The sequence below is a fragment of the Cetorhinus maximus genome, unplaced genomic scaffold, assembly GCF_964194155.1.
Source record: "Cetorhinus maximus unplaced genomic scaffold, sCetMax3.hap1.1 HAP1_SCAFFOLD_204, whole genome shotgun sequence".
NCBI classification, from domain to species: Eukaryota; Metazoa; Chordata; class Chondrichthyes; order Lamniformes; family Cetorhinidae; genus Cetorhinus; species Cetorhinus maximus.
In genome coordinates this window covers 190300-209883 of record NW_027596181.1, presented here as the reverse complement: position 1 = coordinate 209883, position 19584 = coordinate 190300, and the positions used below count along the sequence as shown (strand labels likewise).

The following is a 19584-nucleotide window of genomic DNA, read 5'->3' as shown; positions in this document are numbered from 1 at the left end:
GAATGCAGCAGATTTCCACACTGACAGAGACACTTGCAAGAGGGGATTGGAGGTCACCACCCGACTGGTCCAGGCACTGGAATCACATCTTCAGAAGCCTGATGTCCTGTTCAATGGTTGTCCAACCACTGTGCCTCTTTCTGGGACTCCCACAGAGAGCTCAGTAACATCAATTCGAGGAATATCCGTTATCCTCTAGGACAAACACTTTGGAGGATGAAGTATCATGGCAGCTGCCAGGATAGTGAGTGCACACATGGAGGAAGTTTTTGTTGTGGTCACAGACGAGTCATTGAGGGAGTGGAAGCCCTTCCTGTATGGATCTCCCTGACCAGTCACTGGGTGCCTTGATGGCCAATGGGTACAATCAGTGATACTCTGCCCCTGGGGGAATCCCTGTGTCCCTGCAAGGCCTCCCTGTTATTGAATGAATGCGCTGTCCAGCTCTGGCTAAAAGTGAATCCATGACCTGTGAGATGGCCTGGTGTGCAGCCACATGTGACATGTCTCTAAGGTCCGCACCTGATCCTTGGAAGGAGCCAGAAGTGAAGGAGTTCAGTGCCACAATAACTGTGACCAGCGCTGTGAGGTATTCAGCATTGAGGACACAGATGTATGTGGGCACTGCCTGAAGGGTCACAATATCCACCATCACTGGGCCTTGATATCGCCGTCTTCAGCAACAGTTCCTGTATTGAATGTTCGGCCTCTGTAACCTTCCTGCCCCTCTTTCCTCTCCTGTGCCCTTCTGATGCCAGGGGTTCTGCCCTCCCTGCGGAGGGTGTTGCCCCTCATCCAACATCTGACAGCTGGAGCCTTCCTTCTGGGAAGGTGGCCTCTCAATTGTTCTTGGCAGCCTTTCTCCCTCTTTTACCCCCACACTGCTGGGAGTGCCAACCCCATTCAAATCCTGAGTTTCTCTCCGCACTGCTGGGAGTGCCAACCCCATTCATATCCTGAGTTTCCCTCCGCACTGCTGGGAGTGCCAAACCCATTCAAATCCTGAGTTTCCCTCCGCACTGCTGGGAGTGCCAACCCCATTCAAATCCTGAGTTTCCCTCTGCACTGCTGGGAGTGCCAATCCCATTCAAATCCTGAGTTTCCCTCCGCACTGCTGGGAGTGCCAAACCCATTCAAATCCTGAGTTTCCCTCCGCACTGCTGGGAGTGCCAACCCCATTCAAATCCTGAGTTTCCACCCTCCCTGCCACCTCCACAGCACCAAGGCACCTCCTTACTAAGTGCCTACCCCACTGACCTTCTTATTGGGCTGTGGCAGCCATGTGTGGCTCCCACTCTGTGCCCACTTTCCTTCAGATGAACAGGTAAACTGTCCACCCCTTTAGAACTTTAAATCTCAAACCTTATTATCTGCTGAACAAAGTTCTCAACTGTCTTACTTGACATTCCTGTCTCAACCCGCCTACTCTTGGTGATTCACGATGAAACGAGCATCAGCATCGTGAAATTGACACACTGCCGGTGCCAGTATTCTTGGCAATTTCGCCTCCTCCCTCCGCTGCCTCTGTTTCCCTCCTTCGGGGAGCCCCGAAATGTAATTACATTGAATAAAAACTCAGATCAGATTCAATTGCTTTTCCCAATATCACAGGAAACATGGAAGCAACATCAGAAATCAATGCAGAGATTTTACTGTTACTGTAAATTAAATCTATTGGGCGTAATTTGATCTTTTGTTGATAGTGTATGATGGGTGATATTGGATCACCCGCCCATACTACAGCTCACCCGATTTTCCTTTCAATTGAAGGGAAAAGGAAACAGTGAGCAGTGTAAACTGGTGAACAATTCACTATCACTAATTTAACTACTGGTGAATACCACTTTCACCCCTCTCAATATTTATTAGACAGAGAGTTGTCTGTGTGCAGCATCTAAATGTCCCCCTGTTTGGCCTCAATCCCTGATGATCAGAATTACTCTCCTGAAGCTCAGTGACTGGCCGGCCAAGTTTGAGGAAACTTGTCTCATTTCTGTTCTTCGTTAATTCTGGGGCTTTTATAAGAACGGTCCAATTTTCCAAGAATTAAAGCAGTGATTCCATGTCCTTCATAACTCTGTGCATGACATTACTCTGTATAACACCTCGGAGTGAATTATATTGTGAAACTCTGCTAACTGTTGCTTTAAAATCCATCCCCCTGGATTTTATACAACAAGGACATTTTATTCTCTCCCCTTAACAAAGTTGAAGTGTCCCTGTTCTCCTCGTTGACAGGGAAGGGCTGTCCCCCACTTTATTTAGCATTAAACAGGCTCTACCTTTCCCGCAGGTGAGACTATTGCTATAGTTCAGAGAAATTTCCGGAGTTTTCCTAATCCCATCGATTTTATGCAATAACCTTTGATGTGGCACTTTAACAAATGCCTCTGGAAATCCAAGCACAGTATGTCTACAGGCTCCCCTCTATGCACTGCACATGTCACTCCTTCAAAGAACTTCATTAAATTGGTCATACATGATTGCCCTTTCACAAAACCATGTTTACTCTTCCCGATTACATTGAGTTTCTCTAGATGCCCAGCTATAACCCCCTTAATGATCGATTCTAACACCTTCCCCACTTCAGACGTCAAGCTAACTGATTTATAGTTTCCTGCTTTCTGCCTCCCTCCCTTCTTGAATAGAGGGGTTATATTTGCTACTTTCCAATCTGATGGAACCTTTCCAGAATCTAGCGAATATTGGAAAATTAACACCAGCGCATCCACTACCTCATTACTCACCTCTTTTAAGACCCTAAGATGAAGCTCATCAGGACGCGGAGTCTTGTCAGCCTGCAGCTCCATCAGTTCACTCAGCACTGCTTCCTTAGTGATTCTAATTTCACCAGGTTCCTCTCTCCCTTCCACATCTTGATTTCCTGCTATTGCTGGATATTGTCAAAGTGTGCTAACTGCTGCTGTAAAATCTATCCGCTGGATTTTATGCAACAAGGAAAGTTTATTCTGTCCTGTTACAAAGTTGACATGTCCCTGTTCCCGTCGTTGATCTAGGAGGGATGTTTCCCACTTTATTCCCCATTAAATAACCTCTACATTTACTGCAGGTGCAGCTTTTATGATATTTCCGGGAAATTCCGGGAGTTCCCTGCTTGCAGCACTTTCACAGATGTGGGGTGGATTATCAGAAAATCCTGTTGTAACTGTCCAACTGTCAGTTCTACCAGAGACTGTCCACTCTGTGTAAGAACCAGTCAATGGTACAGATTCCTGAAAATACCTCCCAGTTGTCCAGCATGTCTGACTGCCTTCTGGGTATGAACATGCAATGGGGGAATTCGAACTTTTAGGTCAGCAGCAGGTTTCCTCATTAAATGAACAGAATTGAGAGTAAATTTAAATAATTTGAATTTGAAAGGTCTTTTTTCGTCATTATCTAAATTTAAGATATTTCACCTGCCCGCCAGAAACAATTTGATTAATTATGATGATATATAGGACTTATTTTCCTTGTGATGAGTACAGCTTACAGTTGATATGGTTTATAATTATTATTATTTAAGTTATTTTTATCTCCACTGGTGTTTATTATCCTTAGACTATCTATATTATTTTCCCTTTGTATATAACTAGCCCTATTTCTTATCATCAAAATCCCACGCTTAAACTATTTGATTCACCATTAAGTATCCCAACAATTTGTTCTCAAAAGTATTATTCTTATTTTCTAATTTGGAATTTTACACTCATCTTATTTTGTAAAGTTTTTTCTGACTCTGCCTCTTTTTTCTTGAACTGGAAGTTATTTATTTTTTCATTTATAAGATAGTAAATTTTACTTCAATAATCAAAATACGAGCTCCAGGACCAAACAAGCAATTACCTCAAACTCTGATATTTGTACAGAACGTTTTCCAGCCGCTGGAGTCCTTCACACTGAATGTAGCACCTCTGTAGATTGAGGTGTTTTATTGTATCACAGAGTCCAAGGACATGAGACAGGACCGCACAGTCAATCGGGGTCAGTCGCAATCCACTAAATGCAAGTGTTCCAACAGATCCCACTGTGGCCTGAGCCAGTGCTTTATTCTGAGACTCAAACAGGTAGTGGAACGTGTTCAGGAGGTTCCTTTTAACAATCTTAGTCCCTTCATTTTGAAGCTGACCGTGAACATTCTCCTTCACCCAGTCAATCACTCGACAGGTTTTTTGATGAAGAAATGGACTCAGAAACTCCTCCAGGGGCCGAGCTGACTGTGGGGAGGAAAGACCAGCAACAAAACGGAGAAATATCTCAAATCTCCCATCTTCCTCACTGTACGCTTCACTGAGGACTTTCTGGATGTCCTTGGGATCGGGAGTCAGGAATTGTGCCAGTGCAGCTACAAACTCTTGGATGGTGAGGTGTGGGAACGTGTAAACCACACTCTGGACAGAATCATCTCTCTCCAAAAGTTCCATCAGGAACCCAGACAGGAACTGGGAAGATTGCAGATTGTACTTGATTAAATCGCCATTTCTAAACACAATCTTCTTCTCAGAGACTCCTGTGAAGGCCATCTCACCAAGCTTCAGGAACACATCACGGGGGCTTTCAATCTCTCGGCCATGGTTTTTCAGAATGTTGTAAATATAGTAGGAATATAGCTGGGTGATGGTCTTGGGAACTTGCTGCTGTTTCCTGTCTCTTTGTGTAAAGAAGGGACCCAGTGACAGACCGAGGATCCAGCAGTAGGAAGGGTTGTAGCACATGGTGTACAGGATCTCGTTCTCCTCCACGTGTTTGAAAACAGCTGCTGCCACTGCCTGATCTTCAAAAAACTTGTTGAAATATTCCTTCCGTTCATCACCAACAAATCCCAGGATTTCAGCCCAGACACTAATCTCAGCCTTTTCCAATAAATGCAATGCAGTGGGGCGGCTGGTCACTAGCACTGAACATCCTGGGAGCAGCTTGTGCTGTATTAAACTGTACACTATGTCGGACACTTCAAACCAGCATTCAGGATCTGTGCACATGAACTGAGGTTCTGTATGTCTCCGATTGTCAGCAAAATCAATCCTGTCCTTGAATTCATCCAAACCATCGTATATAAACAGCAATCCCTCTGGGTTCTTCCAGAGCTCTCCCAGAACATTCCCAAAGTAAGGATAGAAAAACAGTATCAGATTCCTCAGGTTTATTCTGCAGTTAATGGTGTTCAAATCCCGGAGTTTAAAACTGAAAACAAATTGAAAGTCTGGGTATATTTTCCCAGTGGCCCAGTCATAAACCATCTTTTGTACCATTGTTGTTTTTCCGATCCCTGGGACTCCACTCACTGCTGCTGAACTCCCAGATTTGGATTTTCTCAGGGAAAAACTGCTCTGGAACAATTGATCAGTTCGGATTTTTTCCAGTTCTCTCCGGAGATCTTTCTTTCTCCACTCTTCATGGTCCCGGCCTCTTGCCAACAGTTCATGTTCTACAAGTGTCCGATCTCGATCATTAGAAATGATCGTTAGCTCAGCGTATCGATCAATCAGCTGGAAAATCTTAACCTTCTCCTTTATTAGGATAGTGTTCACTCTCAATGTTTCAGTTTGTACCCGGAGGATCTCCTTGTGTTTCTGTTCAACACCTTCAATTAAAGTAGACAGTAAATGTTAGTTGTAATAACATAAAAGGCTTCTCAATATGATTTTGCTGAATAGATTGATTCATTTTACGGTTTCAATCAAAGTTTCTGCTGGAATTAAAGCTCAATTATTGGAAACCTCGCTTGAAAGTGACCATTGACCAAGAAAAATTTAAAGTCGTCACTTGGTTCTAATATTTACTGAACATGGAGATTTTATAAAGATGATATTTTCTCTCTGATGGTTAACACTTTCTGACCTGCCTTTACTCTGGACACCTCATTACAAATCCACAAAGGCCCTGGTTATATGGTGGTAGATGTTCTTGTCAATCAGTTTATGAAATCCTCAGCGAAGCCAATCTTCTGCAGCAATGGTAAATAGGACATTGGGTAGGAGTGGGAGAGGGAGTGACTTTAATTGTTCAGGAGTCCCACTGTTATTGTAACCTGCCTTCAGCAAGTTATCTTTGATATCACTGTACACTTGGAGAGCAAGATTCCTTCTGGTATTCTGTCAAGCTGTGTGCAGGTTATCTGAGATATTAGGGCAGATTGGCTCAGTTTTCTGGGCGGCCAGTGTGGATCAGGTTGGTGCCAACAGCATGGGGTTCGATTCCATCCCAGCTGGGGTGGATCTTGGACCTGCCTCCTTGCCCTACCATGGTTTAGCTGTGAGTCGGACCTGCCTTCGGACAGAGAACTCAAAAAGAATAATCCTTTTCCTGTTGTCCTGCGTTGCAGAAATCGCTAACACTTTTTCAGGAGTTTTACACATGCATACATTGATTGTGTTTTTATAATAGTCTTGTCATCTTACTGATCAGAACTTGAAATAGAACAACTACCTACTTCACTCCATGTAACATTACAGCAGTAACATTCACAGTTCATTTGAACTGTTTACAAATAATTAGTTTTGCTTCTAGTTTCCCACAATGTAGTTTTGGGAAATTGAAAATATATTTATTGTAATTATTACATTGGGTTCAAACACAACCCGTGAATTGTAGGATTATTCTTTGAGTAGAATAGTGTGCTCTCTTTCACCGCCATGAGGAAATGGGTCAGTAGATTCCCAGTCACCCTGAATATTCCCTTTTCCTCACATTTCTCCACATTAATGTTCTGTTGTGTGAATATCTGTAGATATTCTCATTTCGCATCAAAGACTTTCTGACCTCTCATCCTGTTCCGTGAAATAATAAAAATGTAATGTTTCAAATTTCATTAACATTATCCATACCATTTAAAAAGGGACAAATAGTGGAAGGGATAATAAGGAATGTTCTTTATGATCACTGGGAAAGGGAAGAGGCCATTAGAAATTCACAACACAACTTCAAAAAAATGAGCTTGTGTCCAACAAATTTGGAGGAGTTTATTGAGGAAGTCACTAGGATAGGGCATGAGAGAAATCTGGTGGACATTGTCACTCTAGACTTTCAGAAAGCCTTCGATATGCATCCTCACACTAGGTTACTTCATTTGATGGAGTGTGAGTTGAAATTTGAAGCTCTGGATTAGGAAATCTCTTCAATCCCGAACCTCAAATTTAATTGGAAGATATGTGACAAGTGATCTCTCCCGAGGGTTGGTCCTACACCCATGACTTTGACAATCTGTATTCATGAGCTGGACCAGGGTGAAAATATGAATCAGGAGCACAAGTAGTAGGGTGTTAGGAGTACAATATATACGTTTTCAGATGACAAAAACATCGATTTGAAGATTAGTATAGTAGAGGGCGATCAAATCCAATAAAACGTTTAGATGTGCTACAACTGTGGACACACATTGGCAAACAGTGTTCCATTCAGATAACTGTACCTCATACATATTGATTGGGCCAATATTGAATAAAAGTATCACTTGCAGGGAACAATACTGAGACAGGGTGAGATAAAAAAGATCTTGGTGCTACTGTGTACAGATCACTGAAGGTTCATGATCAGTGCAGAAAAACTGTAGTTAAAGCTAACAAAGTATTGAGTTTATATTGATGGAACCAATCAGTGTTAAACAAGGGCTATCACATTGCCTGTACAGGTTCCTGGTCAGACCACATCTCAATAGTATGCACAGTTTTGGTTACCCCTACGTGTTGGATAATATAGTGTCATTGGAAAAGTTCCAAAGGAGAGCTGCAGGAATGATTCCCAGCTTAGAGAAGCTCAGCTACTCAGACAGGCTCAAGGATTTTAATTTGTTTAATTTCAAGCAGCAAAGATTTACGCTAATTTACAGAGGCCAAGTAAATACATGAATGCCTGGATAGAGTCCCTATTGATAGATGATGCTAATTTATCAAATTGGGGAGGACTAGTTTAAACTATGTAAGTGTAGGAATAAACAGCATGTTCAGTGTTTCTTTTCTCTGCCCGGAGAACTGAGAACCTTTGGAAAGAGTTTCCAGTCGCTATGGTGTTTGCTGACACTGAAGATGGAGCTGGACCAGTTCATGACTTGGACAGAGATCACATCATGTAGAAAGTAAATGGCTTATGGCTGACAACTGGACAACGCGATTTCCTGAATTGGATTCGATGAACTGAGGAGGTCAGAGAAGAATACGAGTAGAATTGTACTCAAACACAATCTGTAACCTCATGGCCCAGCGTATCCCCCACTCTACAAATACCATCAAGCCAGGGGTTCAATGAAGAGTGCAGGAGGGCATGGCTAACAAGTAGCAAGTAACATTCACGCCACACAAGTGTCAGGCAATGACCAGCTCCTACTAGAGAGAATCCAACCATCGCCCCTTGATGTTCAATGGTGTTACCATCATTCAATCCCCCCACTACCAACATCCTCGGGGGTTACCATTGACCAGGAACTGAACTGGACTAGCCACAACAATACTGTGGCTACAAGAGCAGGTCAGAGAGTAAGAATCGTGCAATAAGTAACTCACCTCCTGACTCCCCAAAGCTGTCCACCATCTGCAAGGCACAAGTCAGGAGTGTGATGGAATACTCCCCACTTGCCTGGATGAGTGCAGCTCCCACAACAGTCAAGAAGATGGACACTGTCCAGGACAAAACAGTCTGCTTGATTGGCACCACATCCACAAACATTCACTCCCTCCACCACTGACGCACAGTAGCAGCAGTGTGTGCCATCTACAAGGTGCACTGCAGAAACTCACCAAGTCTCCTTAGACAGCATCTTCCAAACCCACGACCACTACCACGTATGAGGACCAAGGCAACAGATAGATGGGAACACCACCACCTGGAGGTTGCCCTCCAAGTCGCTCACCATCCTGTCTTGGAAATATATCGCCATACCTTCACTGTCGCTGGGTCAAAATCCTGGAATTCCCTTCAAACAGCACTGTGGGCGTACTTACACCACATGGACTGCAGTGGCTCAAGAAGGCAGGTCACCACCACCATCTCAAGGGCAACTAGGGATGGGCAATAAATGCTGGCCCTGCCAGCGAAGCCCACATCCCGTGAATGAATAAAAAAAAGTGAAATGGTTTTAAATGTCCATTTCATCTCTTACCTTTCAGGTGACTGGGTACTTCAGATAAGCCTCTTCCAATGTTCATGTAATCAAATGGACCAGAACCTGTTTAAAGCAATTAACTGTCATGAAATCAGATCTGTGTAATGTTATAGCAAAATCTGCAATGTTTGAATCTGAAATTTAATTCACTGTGTGATTTTACCGTACCAAGTTCCTGTATTTCTTTTATTATTTTATCCAACTTTGGGACCCCATGATGCACTTTCACAAAGGATTCCCACATCACCCTTTGGGCCCGAGAGCCTTTCTCCATCACCAGACTTAGGAGAAGCTTGGAACTCTCCGCCCGGTTTCTCTTATCCGTGAGCTCGGTGACTTTCTGCAAAGAATAATAATGAATATATTGAGAATCAGAGTGAAAGATAAACACTGAGAATTAGAAGGAAAGGATCTGCTCAGTGATGGTATTTCCAATTGTTTTGAGTCCAATAAACAGTCACTGGGCGGAGAACTGATACATAATGAACATTCACTAAAAATCATCTTCATCTCATTTCAGTCATTAACAGCAAATAAATGTGAATAAACTAAGCCAGAAGTCTGAAATACATTTTGGGGAGAGTGAGGAATCATTGACAATCTGCAGTATTTTTATGTGATCAGTGTGATGAGTTTTCTTTGTCAAATTATTGATTGACAATATGATCCACTTGTTTCCTCACACTGACTTCTTACTGTTACAGTTTCTCATTTACTCAGCAAGAAAATAGCAGCAAATCAGATCTCTGGTGGAGGGGAAGAGACAATTCTGGTCATTAAGTTATTTTCACAGAAGAATGGGAATCTTAAAATGAAAACTGGCAGAGAAATCACCATTGACTGAACCAAACCAGTACTGTTGATTTATCTGTCAGGAGAATCGACCAATAATAATGGTGAAAAATCTAATCAATCCAATAAATTTCCCCCTCAGTAACTGAAAGTTCAGAAGCTTGATATTTCTGCAAATTGGCTACAAGTATGAAAACTTGGTAAGGAGTGGGAAGTGGATAGGTTTTGAGAATGAGTGTGACCCAAGATAACTGAACACTGAGGTGGTGTGAAGCAGAGGCTGCTCATAAGGCCAGAGTCAGAGCAATGGAGAATTCCAATGGGAGGTTTCAGGACTCGAGCAGCTTACAAGGAACGAAAGGGTCAAGGTCATTAAGTTATTTAAACAGAAGAATGGGAATTTTGAATTGAAGGTATCTGAGTACTGGGAGATATTATAGGTTTGTGAGCACACAAGTGATATCTGGGACCTGGAGTGGTTCAGGGTAAAGGCAGCAGAATCTGAGTAGCTTAACATTCCAGAGGTTGCAAGGTTACCTTGGTTACCTCCACACTCATGGATGAAGGTTGAGGAGAAGTGTTGAGATAGGGGGAGAGACTTGCAGTGTTATGTGGAGAGAAGTAGGACATTTTTGTGCTGGCAAGTTTGCAGCAAATTGAGTTCAGCTTGAAGCTGGACACTGAAATCCCAGATAGCCTGGCTAAGCATTAGTCAGTGACCAGGGGGAGAAATCCAATCAAGTGGTGAGAAGATGGAGTTGGTGGCTGGGAAAGCAGACAATGGGGTTAATTTTTCCAATGTCTAACAGTCGGAAAAGGGAGTTACGTTCCACACCAAGAGTATAGAGGCAGGAAATTACACAGCGAATGAACTCAATTATCTGATGTTCACCCATGAGGGGTGACTGTCAGAGCGAGAAACAGGGACAGGAGTTTTAAAATATTCTTTGACGAGATGTGGGCATCACTGGCTAAGTCAGCATTTGTTACTCATTCTTAATGACCCTAGAGAAGGGGATGGTGAAGGCTTTCCCACTATACCCTCCCTGTTCTCTCCTTTTCCCAGCCTCATCAAACTCTTTCTTTTTATTTATAGAGATAAACCTGAATCATTCCCCTATCCTTTTACAGATAATGATGGATCTGCTGGGTGTTTTCAGTTTCACATCATTGTGTCAGATTCACAATATTTGCAGTTCTATCCATTTTCCCATTTCTATTCTGTAAGATTTGGTGATTCCGTTATCTAATATGGGAACAATTCTCAGTGGCAGCATGGAAAGCAAATTAGGTGTTGGGGTGTATTAAGAGGGCAATATTGAGCCAAAAGTGTGAGGTAATTTGCAACTTCCTAAAAACATTGGTGTGACCATACTTAGAATGCTGTGTATAGTCCTGATTGCCTCAGTACAACAAGGTTATGAGAGCTACTGAAGAGAACAACTAGAACGATTGAGAGGATGGAGGGGTTGGGCGAGGATCTATTGTGTAAACTGGCGTGTCCTCACTGGAAAAAGAGATTGAGAAGTAATATGATTGCTGTTTCCCATTGACTTCAATTTTGTGAGGACACCTTGATGCCACATTAGCTCAAATGCTGCCTGGATGTGAAGGGAAAGCACCATCACGTTTCCTCTGGAATTCTTTTGGCCATGTTTGAGCCAAAGCTGCGATTAGGTCTGGAACAGAGTGGTCCTGGCAGAACCCAAACTGAGTATTGGTGAGCAGGTTATTGCTAAGGGCCAGTTCAAAGCACTGTCGATGATACCTTCCATTGTTTTGCTGATGACTGAGAGTAGGCTGATGGAATTGCAATTGCTGGCTCAGATTTGTCCTGCTTTTCATGGATAGGATATTCCCGTGAAATTTTACACATTGTCAGAGAGATGCCAGTGTTGCACTGAGACAACTTGACTAGAATTGCGGCTAGACCTGGATCACTAATCTCCAGCATTACAGCCGGGATATTGTTGGGGACCTTGTATCCAGTGAGCTCGGTTGCTCCTTTATATCATGTGGAGGGATTTAAATTGGCGGAAGACTTGTTTCAGTGATGATGGGAACCAGAACCTAGTGGATGAATCATCCAATAAACACTTCAGACTGAAGATAGTTGCAAAAGCTTCAGTCTTAACTTTTGCACTCGTGCTGGGCTCCCCATCATTGATTATGTGAACGTTTGTGGAATCTTCTCCTCCAGTTAGTTGTTTAGCTGTTCACCACAATATTACTGGTCTGGCAGGAATGCAAAGCTATATGCACTGTTGGTTGTGGGATCACTTGCTTCTGAATATCACAGGATCACAGAGTGCAGAAGAGGCCGTTCGGCCCATCGAGTCTACATCAAAACGTGAGAAACACCTGCCCTACCTACCTAATCCCATTTACCAGCCCATAACTTTCAATTTTATGATGTGCCAAGTGCTCATCCAGGTACATTTTAAAGGATGTGAGTCAACCCACCTCCACCACCCTCCCAGGCAGTGCATTCCAGACCTTCACCACCCTCTGGGTAAAAACGTTTTTCCTCACATCCCCTTAAACCTCCTGCCCCTCACCTTGAACTTATGTCCCCTCGTAACTGACCCTTCAACTAAGGGGAACAGTTGCTCCCTATCTATTCTGTCCATGCCCCTCATAATCTTGTACACCTCAATCAGGTCACCCCTCAGGTCTTCTCTGCTCCAAGGAAAACCACCCAAGTATATCCAACCTCTCTTCATAACTTAAATTTTTCATCCCAGGCAACATCCTGGTGAATCTCCTCTGCACCCCCTCCAGTGCAATCACATCCTTCCTATAATGTGGCGACCAGAACTGCACATAGTGCTCCAGCTGTGGCCTCACCAAGGTTCTATACAACTCCAACAGGACCTCCCTACTTTTGTAATCTATGCCTTGATTGATAAAGGCAAGTGTCCCATATGCCTTTATCACCACCCCACTAACATGCCCATCCTCCTTCAGAGATCTATGGACACACATGCCAAGGTCCCTTTGTTCCTCAGAACTTCCTAGTATCATGCCGTTCATTGAATACTTCCTTGTCAAATTACTCCTTCCAAAGTATATCACCTCACACTTTACAGCGTTAAATTCCATCTGCCACTTATCTTTGGATTTGACCATCCCGTCTATATCTTCCTGAAGCCCAAGACACTCAACCTCACTGTTAACCACCCAGCCAATCTTTGTATCATCCGCAAACTTACTAGTCCTACCCCCCACATTGTCATCTATGTCATTTTTATAAATGATGAATAATAGGGGACCCAGCACAGATCCCTGTGGTACGCCACTGGACACAGGCTTCCAGTCACTAAAACATCCTTCTGTCATCACACTCTGTCTCCTACAACTCAGCCAATTTTGAATCCACCTCGTCAAATTACCCTGTCTCCCATGTGCATTTGCCTTTTTTACAAGTCTCCCATGTGGGACCTTGTCAAAGGCTTTGCTGAAATCCATATAAACTACATGAACTACACTACCCTCATCTACACACCTGGTCACCTCCTCAAAAAATTAAATTAAATTTGTTAGGCATGACCTCCCTCTGAAAAAGCCATTCTGATTATCCCTGATCAAACTTTGCCTCTCCAAGTGGAGATAGATTCTCTCCTTCAGAATTTTCTCCAATAGTTTCCCTACCACTGACGTGAGGCTCACTGGCCTGTAGTTCCCTGGCTTCTCTCTATAACACTTCTTAAATAACAGAACCATATTAGCTGTTCTGCAGTCCTCTGGAACCTCCCCCGTGGCCAGAGAGGAATTAAAAATTTGAGTCAGAGCCCCTGCGATCTCCTCCCTTGCCTCCCTCAGCTGTCTGGGACACACATCATCCGGACCTGGAGATTTATCCAGTTTTAAGCCTGCCAACACCTCCAATACCTTGTCACTCCCGATATCAATTTGCTCAAGACCCTTGCAGTCTCTATCCCCGAGTTCGATACCTTCATCCTCATTCTCTTGGGTGAAGACAGATGTGAAGTATATATGTTTTGGTGATGTTTTGTGGTCTCACCAGGTTGGCATCTCATGTTTATATACCCCTGATGCTGATCCTGCAATGCTCTCCTACACATTAATTGAACCAGGGTTGAGCCCCTGGTATGATTGAAATGGTGGAGTGATGGATATGCCTTCCCACAATTCTGCAGCTGATGGCCCACAGCGCTTTGTGGATAGTGAGTTTAGAGACAGTAGATCTATTGTGTATCCATCACATTTAGCACGGTGATACTATCGCACAACACAATGAGAGGTGTCTTCAGTTTGAAGACGGTACTTCATTTCCTACGAGGACTGTGCAGTGGTCACTCCTATAGTGTCATAGACAGATGCATCTGCAATAGGTAGATGGGTGAGGACAAATAAGGTTTCACCTCCTGTTGGTTCTCTGGCCAACTGCTGCAAGCCCAGTCTGGCAGGTATGTCTTTCAGGACTCAGAAAGCACTGTCATTAGTGGTGCTACCGAGCCATTCTTGATGGGAGAAATTAAGTCCCCACCTATAGTGAATTCTCTGCCCCTGCTTTTTCTAATTAACCTGGAGGAGTCCATATTCATCAACTGAAGGAGGGCAATAATCAGCAGGTGGTTTTGTTGTCTATCTTTGGCCCCATGCCAAGAGATTTCCTGGGGTTCTGAGTCTATATTGAGGACTCTCCCTGGTTACTGTATACCCCTAGGCTGCCATCTCTGGTGGATCCATCTAGTGGGAAAGGGCATACCCAGGAATAGTAGCAGAAGAGTCTGGGATGTTGTTTGATGGTCATATTGACAGGATTATTCTTATGTCAGGCTGTTGTTTTATTAGTCACATTTGTTACAAGTCCTTCAATGTTAGTGGGGACTTTGCATGGTCGACTGAGCTGAGACTGAATCCAATGCTGGGAGCTCTTATTACACCTTTTTATAGCTGTGTTGCATGTTGATCTAGACCATTTCAGAGGGCAGTGAAGAGTCAGCCATGTTGCTGGGTGTCTGGAGTCATATACAGGTCAGGATGAGTAAGGACAGCAGGTTTCCTTCCCTAAAGGACATGAGCCACCCAGATGGCTTTTGACGACAATTCAATATTATCTAATTACCTTAGATCAAATTCACAAACTGTCACAGTGAGATCTAAGTTCAGGTCTCTGGAGTAAGAGTCCAGGCTACTAGTTTGTTAATTCAGTAACATAACCACAATGCTGCTGTATCTGTATGAGGTAAGTGTTGTATGCTTGGAAGAAACAGATCACTTTGGGTCCACGGTTCCCAAAGCTCTGAGGCTTTCCTCACCTCATGCTTGGTTCTGTTGTAGGCTAATTATTGGAGGTTGATTTATCACCATTATCAGCATGTGACTGCCCGGGTGTTAGAAAATGATCTAGATAGATCTTGGTCTTCTATCATCCTTACATTCTGCAAGTTCTGTAATGTTTAAATAACCCAAACTCATTGCAACCCTCCCACTTACCCGATGTTCTTTACCATTGAAAATCTTCTCGTATGTTAACAATGAGCTGATTCCATCCACCCCTTCTTCAATCGCCTGTTCTAGTCTGTCCCAGTAAAATTTTGTCAACTGGAACAGCTGGAAATCATCCCACTTTGTCAAGAACTCAGTGATTCTGGAGTTTGGATCTGTGAACACAAAATGGAGAAAAACAAACATCATTGAATTTCTAGCCACGTTGTTCTACTTCCTTTACAGGAAGCGACTGAATCCTCCTGTGAGCCACATTATCAAACAAAGTGTGAAAATCCAGAAACATTAAGTTATAGCATAGCTGATTTGTGACCTAATTCCTAACCTTGCCCCAAATCCCTTCATACCCATGGTTAACAAGAAGCTATCAATCTCAAATTTAAACCCAGCAATTGTCTTTATTGTTTGCTGGATGTGGGAGTCGTTGGCAAGGCCAGCGTTTGTTGTCTATCCCAAATTGCCCCAGAGAAGGAGGTGGTGAGACACCTTCTTGAGCCACTGCAATATATCTGGTGCCTGAATGCCCACAGCGCTTCTGGGAAGGGAGTCCCAGGATTTTGACACAGTGACAGTAAAGGAACAGTGATTTTATTCAAGGTCAGGATAGTGTGTAGCCTGGAGAGGAACTTGCAGGTTCTGGTGCTCCCATGCATCTGTTGCCCTTGTTCTTCTTGGTGGCAAAGGTCATGGATTTGGAAGGTGGGGTCAAAGGAGCCTTGGTGAGATTCTACGGTGCATCTTGTAGACACTACACACTGCTGCCACTGTGCGTAAGTGGTGGAAGGAGCTAATGTCTTCACATTGAGGATACCCTCCATCATCGTGCTAATTGGGATAGATTTCAAACAGATCTAGCAACTCAAGGCAGGGCAACCATGATGTGCTGTGAATGATCAGCAGCAGCAGAATTGTACTCAGCCACAATCTATAACCTCATGGCCCGGTATTTCCCACACTCAACCATTATCACCAAGCCAGGGGATTAATCCTGGTTCAATGAAAAGTGCAGGAGGGCACACCTGGAGCAGCATCTGGAATACCTAAGAATGAGGTGTCAACCTGGTGAAGCTATAACACAGAACTACTTGTGTGCCAAACAGCATAAGCAGCAAGTAACAGACAGAGCTAAGAGATTCCACAACCATTGGATCACATCTAAGCTCTGCAATCCTACCATGTCCAGTCATGAATGATGGCGGACAATTAAACTACTCACTGGAGGAGGCGGCTCCACAAATATCCCCATCCTCAATGATGGGGAAGTCCAGTACATCAGTGCAAAAGATAAGGCTGAAGCATTTGCTACAATCTTCAGCCAGAAGTGCCCAGTGGATGATCCATCTCGGCCTTCTCCAGATGCCCCCAGCATCACAGATGCCAGTCTTCAACCAATTCAATTCACTCCACGTGATAAAGAAACAGATGCAGGCACCAGATACTCCAAAGGCTATGGGCCCTGACAATATTCCAGCAACAGTATTGAAGACTTGTGCTCCAGAACTTGCCGCGCCCCTAGCCAAGCTGTTTCAGTGCAGCTACAATACTGGCATCTGCCCCTACAATGTGAAAAATTGCCCAGTTATGTCCTGTACACAAAAAGCAGGACAAATCCAACCCGGCCAATTACCCATCAGTCTACTCGCGACCATCAGTAAAGTGAAGGAAGGAGTCAGCAACAGCAATTGCTCAGCAATAACCTGCTCACTGACACTCATTTGGGTTCCGCCAGGGTCACTCAGCTCCTTACCTCATTACAGCCTTGTTTCAAACATGGACAAAAGAGCTGAGCTCCAGAGGTGGGATGAAAGTGACTACCCTTGGCATCAATGCAGCATTTGATTGGGTGTGACATCAGGGAACCTTAGCAAAACTGTAGTCAATGGGAATCAGTGGGAAAACTCTCCAGTGGTTGGAGTCAGACCAAACACAAATATAGATGGATGTGGTTGTTGGAGGTCAATCATCTCAGTTCCAGGACATCACTGCAGGAGTTCCTCAGGGCAGTGTCCTAGGCCCAACCATCTCCAGCTGCTTCAGCAATGACCTTCATTCCATCATAAGGTCTGAAGTGGAGATGTTCACTGATGATTGCACAATGTTCAGCATCATTCACAACTCCTCAGATACTGAAGCAGTCCATGTCCACATGCAGCAAGGCCTGGGTGATATGCAGGCTTGGGCTGACAAGTGGCAAGTAATATTTGTGCCACACAACTATCAGACAATGAGCATCTCCAACAAGAGAGAATCTAACCATCGCCCCTTGAGATTCAATGCCATTGCTATTGCTGAATTCTCCACCATCAATATCCTGGGGGTTACAATTGACCAGAAAGTGAACTGAACTAGCCACATAAATACTGTGGCTAGAAGAGCAGGTCAGAGGCTAGGAATGCTGCAGTGAGTAACTCAACTCCTGACTCCCCAAAGCCTGTCCACCATCTACAAGGCACAAGTCAGCAGTGTGATAGAATACTCTCCACTTGCCTGGATGAGTGCAGCTCCATGAATACTCACGAAGCTCGATAGAATCCAGAACAAAGCAGCCCAGTTGATTGGCACCCCATCCACAAACATTCACTCCCTCCACCACCGACACAGTGGCAATAGTGTGTACGATCTACAAGATGCACTGCAGGAACTCACCAAGGCTGCTAAGACAGCACCTTTCCACCCACAGGCGCTACCATCTCAGAAGGCAAGGGCAGCAATAAATGGGAACACCACCATCTGGAAGTTCTCCTCTAAGCCACTCAGTATCTTGGCTTGAAAATATGTCACCATTCCTTCACTGTTTTTGGAACTCTCTCCCTAACAGCACTGTGGATATACCTGCACCATATAGACTGCAGCAGTTCAAGGCGGGAGCTAACCACCATCATCTCAAGGGCAATTTAGAACTCAGGATGGGCAATAAATGCTGGCCTATCCAGTGAAGCCCACAACCCATGAATTAATTTTTAAAATGTTTTAAGTGGTGGAACGGATGCCGATCAAGTGGGCTCTTTGTTCTGGATGGTGTAGATTTTTGAGTGTTGTTGGAGCTGCAGACATCTAGGCAAGGGGAGAATATTCCATTGCACTCCTAAGTTGTGCTTTGCAGATGGTGGGCAGACTTTGAGAAGACAGGAGTGAGTTACTCTCCTCATAATTCCCAGCTTCTGATATGTTCTTGTAGCTACAGTATTTATATGGCGAATCCAGTTCAGTTACTGGTGAATGGTAACCCCCAGGATGTTGATAGCGGGCGATTCAATGATGGTGATGCCATTAAATGTCAAGTGGAGATGTTTATATTCTATCTAGTTGGAGACCATCATTGGTTGGCACTTGTATGGCATGAATGCTACTTGCCATTTTATGATCAGGTAGCTCTCGGAGGTGGGACATCCATTCTGATAGCAGCTTAAGTCTTGTTCTGAGCCAATTAATGGCCGTTAATTTGGCTCGGACACTCCCAGTCACATGGAGCTTGGTGCAGCTTAATTTTAATCCAGGGAGGTGGTGCGGGTCACGGCCTTGGTGTGGAATTCACCCCATGGCTCTATGACTAGGGAGTATAGTAAAAAAGATTGGAGCCAGACCATTCAGGAGTGAGATTATAATAAAAACTTCAATACAAGGGAACCCTCTTCTGTAAGCAGCCAATTGATTCTAGATCTGAGGTGAGGTGACTGTCCCTGCCATCATGGCAGCATTTGACCACACATGGCACCAATGCCAGGTATCTACTCAATAGTTCCAGAACTCTGGGGCTCCCTCAACCTGTGACTGTGATGTCCCTTTAGAGGGTCACTCATTTAACTCCTTCTACTCGGCCCCTGTCCTGTTCCCTCTTCCTGTCTGAGCCGCAGGTCTTGCACAAGATATGGTCAATCTATTAGCATAGAAATTTTATTCTGAAGTATTTTATGAACATACCTGTGCCCATTCTCATTCTTTTTGTAGTTGTTGGATATTCTATCTGGTTTGGACCTTCAGCCATGGTGCTGACAGATGTTCCAAGATTAGGATGTTCTGTAATAAATCTTAGACGAATACAAGGATTGGATGGATATATTAAAATCAGAAGAACATTGACAGCTTCAAACAGTGAGGTGATGCACAGCATTTACTTGCAGGATACCGTTAGAGATTTTACAATCTCACATATGTCACAGTGATACAGATGGTAGATTTTTTGGCTGCTAGACAATGTACGACCTGCTCTCACCCTTCTC

General features: G+C 43.9%; 1 protein-coding gene across 1 annotated transcript in view; it reads right to left on the bottom strand.

Annotated features, from left to right (window-relative positions):
- The window catches only part of LOC144673028 (uncharacterized), a 135664-nt gene extending 116315 nt beyond the window's left edge, over positions 1-19349 (bottom strand). The window contains 5 exon segments of the mRNA XM_078535025.1: positions 3847-5584; positions 9095-9160; positions 9266-9437; positions 15353-15519; positions 19286-19349. Coding sequence (XP_078391151.1) covers positions 3847-5584; positions 9095-9160; positions 9266-9437; positions 15353-15519; positions 19286-19349 — 2207 coding nt within the window.
- Between the last annotated feature and the right edge of the window lie 235 nt (positions 19350-19584).